The 1,895-nt window shown below is 52.1% G+C and overlaps 1 protein-coding gene across 1 annotated transcript; it reads left to right on the top strand.

Moving 5' to 3' along the window:
- Positions 1-280: 280 nt before the first annotated feature.
- LOC309978115 (melanoma-associated antigen B4-like) lies at positions 281-1,678 on the top strand (the record flags this gene model as incomplete). Its single annotated transcript, XM_082864465.1, has 1 exon — positions 281-1,678. One exon carries the CDS (start codon positions 281-283, stop codon positions 1,376-1,378), a length of 1,098 nt encoding a protein of 365 aa, XP_082720591.1. The 3' UTR covers positions 1,379-1,678.
- Positions 1,679-1,895: the final 217 nt, after the last annotated feature.

The following is a 1,895-nucleotide window of genomic DNA, read 5'->3' as shown; positions in this document are numbered from 1 at the left end:
TCACCCCCGTACCGCCCAGGCAGGGCTGGCTGGCTGTGGCCCAAGGCTCACTCTACCGTCCTCCACAGGGGTCTCAGGGGACAGGCTGAGCAGGAGAACAGGAGCCCTGTGGGTCCTCGAGCAGTGCCCTCCAGGACCCTGCAGAGGCGGCCTTGGTTAAAGCCAGGGAGGAATCTCCCCGCTGAGGGTGCTCACAGCATCTCCTTGTCCCTCCCCCAGGTGCCCTCGTTGCCTGCCTTCCTGCGCACACTCCCGCCTGCTGGCCCTGACCTGTGTCATCATGCCTCGGGGCCGGAACAAGCGCCATGGCCGCAAGAAACGCCACCAGGCCCGGGGGGAGACTCAGAGTCTCAAGGGTGCCCAGGCCACTGAGGCGGCGGCGGCGGCAGAAGAGATACAAGAGTCGCCGTCTTCCCCCGCTTCTGTTTCTCGGGATACTTCCCCGAGCTCCCCTGCTGCTGGCACTCGCCAGGAGCCTCAGGGAGACCCAGCCACTACCTCTCGTGATGAAGGGGTTTCATGCCCAGGATCTGAAGAGGGTGCCCAGAGCCAAGATGAGAAAAGTGCAGGTACCTCCCAAGCAGCACCTTCCATTCACAGCAGTTGCAGAGATCCTCTGACCAGGAAGGTCAGAAAGTTGGTGCAGTTCCTGCTTGAGAAGTACAAGACGAAGGAGCCCATCCCGCAGGCAGCACTGCTGAAGGCTATCAACAGGAAGTACCAGAAGCACTTCCCTGAGATCCTCAGCAGAGCCTCTGAGATCATGGAGGTGGTCTTTGGCCTCGAGGTGAAGGATGTTGACCCCAGCAATCACTCCTACGCCCTCATCAGCAAGATGGCCCTCCCCAGCGAGGGAAGTCCAAATGATGAGTCGGGGCTGCCCACATCCGGTCTCCTGATGACTGTCCTGGGCGCGATCTTCACGAAGGGCAACCGTGCCACCGAAGAGGAGCTCTGGGAATTCCTCAATGTGTTGGGTTTCTATGCTGGGAGGAGGCACTTGATCTTCGGGGAGCCCAGTAGGTTCATCAGGAAAGATTTCGTGATGCAGAAGTACCTCACCTACTGCCAGGTGCCCGACAGCGATCCTCCGCGCTATGAGTTCCTGTGGGGCCCGAGAGCCCACGCTGAAACCAGCAAGATGAAAGTGCTGGAGTTTGTGGCCAAGATCATTGGTACCGTCCCCAGTGCCTTACCAGATCTCTATGAGGAGGCTCTGAAAGATGAGGAAGAGAGAGCCGCGGCCAGGGCTGCAGCTGTTGCTGCGGGCAGAGCCCCTTCCAGGGCCAAGGTCCACATCTGCCCCAAATGTAGTGGGGGAGGCCGCGGGCAGATTGCTTACTTTGTTTTGGAAGAGAGCAGTCAGGCTCCTAAATAGTGCAGAGTAGTAGTAGGGGTGGAGGGAACAAAGTATAGATCTTATTTATCTTCGTGTTTTAAACTAGTAACTTCTATATATTATTGATTGATTGATTTAGGTTTTTTCAAATTTTTTTTCTTGTAATAGTGTGTTTTCTTAAGAATATGAATTCGTGAATGACATTGCTTGCATATTTATTGCTGTTTAAAGAGTTCTAAAGTTACAGTTTTGGTATATGTAACAGTAAAACGAACCATCTATATTTTCTGTATGATCCAGAAGTAGAAAACATGGCACTGCAATAGAGATTTTCATGGAAATGTGAAAGGCGACCACAGAAAATATTTAGAAACAAAAAATGGAGAAAACAGAGAGTAAAAGCCATTTAACTCGTGGTTTGCCTTACTTCGTTTAAACTTTCTTTTGGTAGAAATAAAAGATACTTTGATTTAGCTCATTTGTGAGTATTTGTTTCTTTTGCCCTAGTGCACTGCATATTCTCTGCTACCTACTGGATTAAAAATAAACTCTGACG

This window comes from Leucopleurus acutus, assembly GCF_964270905.1.
Source record: "Leucopleurus acutus genome assembly, chromosome: X".
Lineage (NCBI taxonomy): Eukaryota > Metazoa > Chordata > Mammalia > Artiodactyla > Delphinidae > Leucopleurus > Leucopleurus acutus.
The sequence above is the reverse complement of the archived record's forward strand: the minus strand, read 5'-3'. Positions and strand labels throughout refer to the sequence as shown.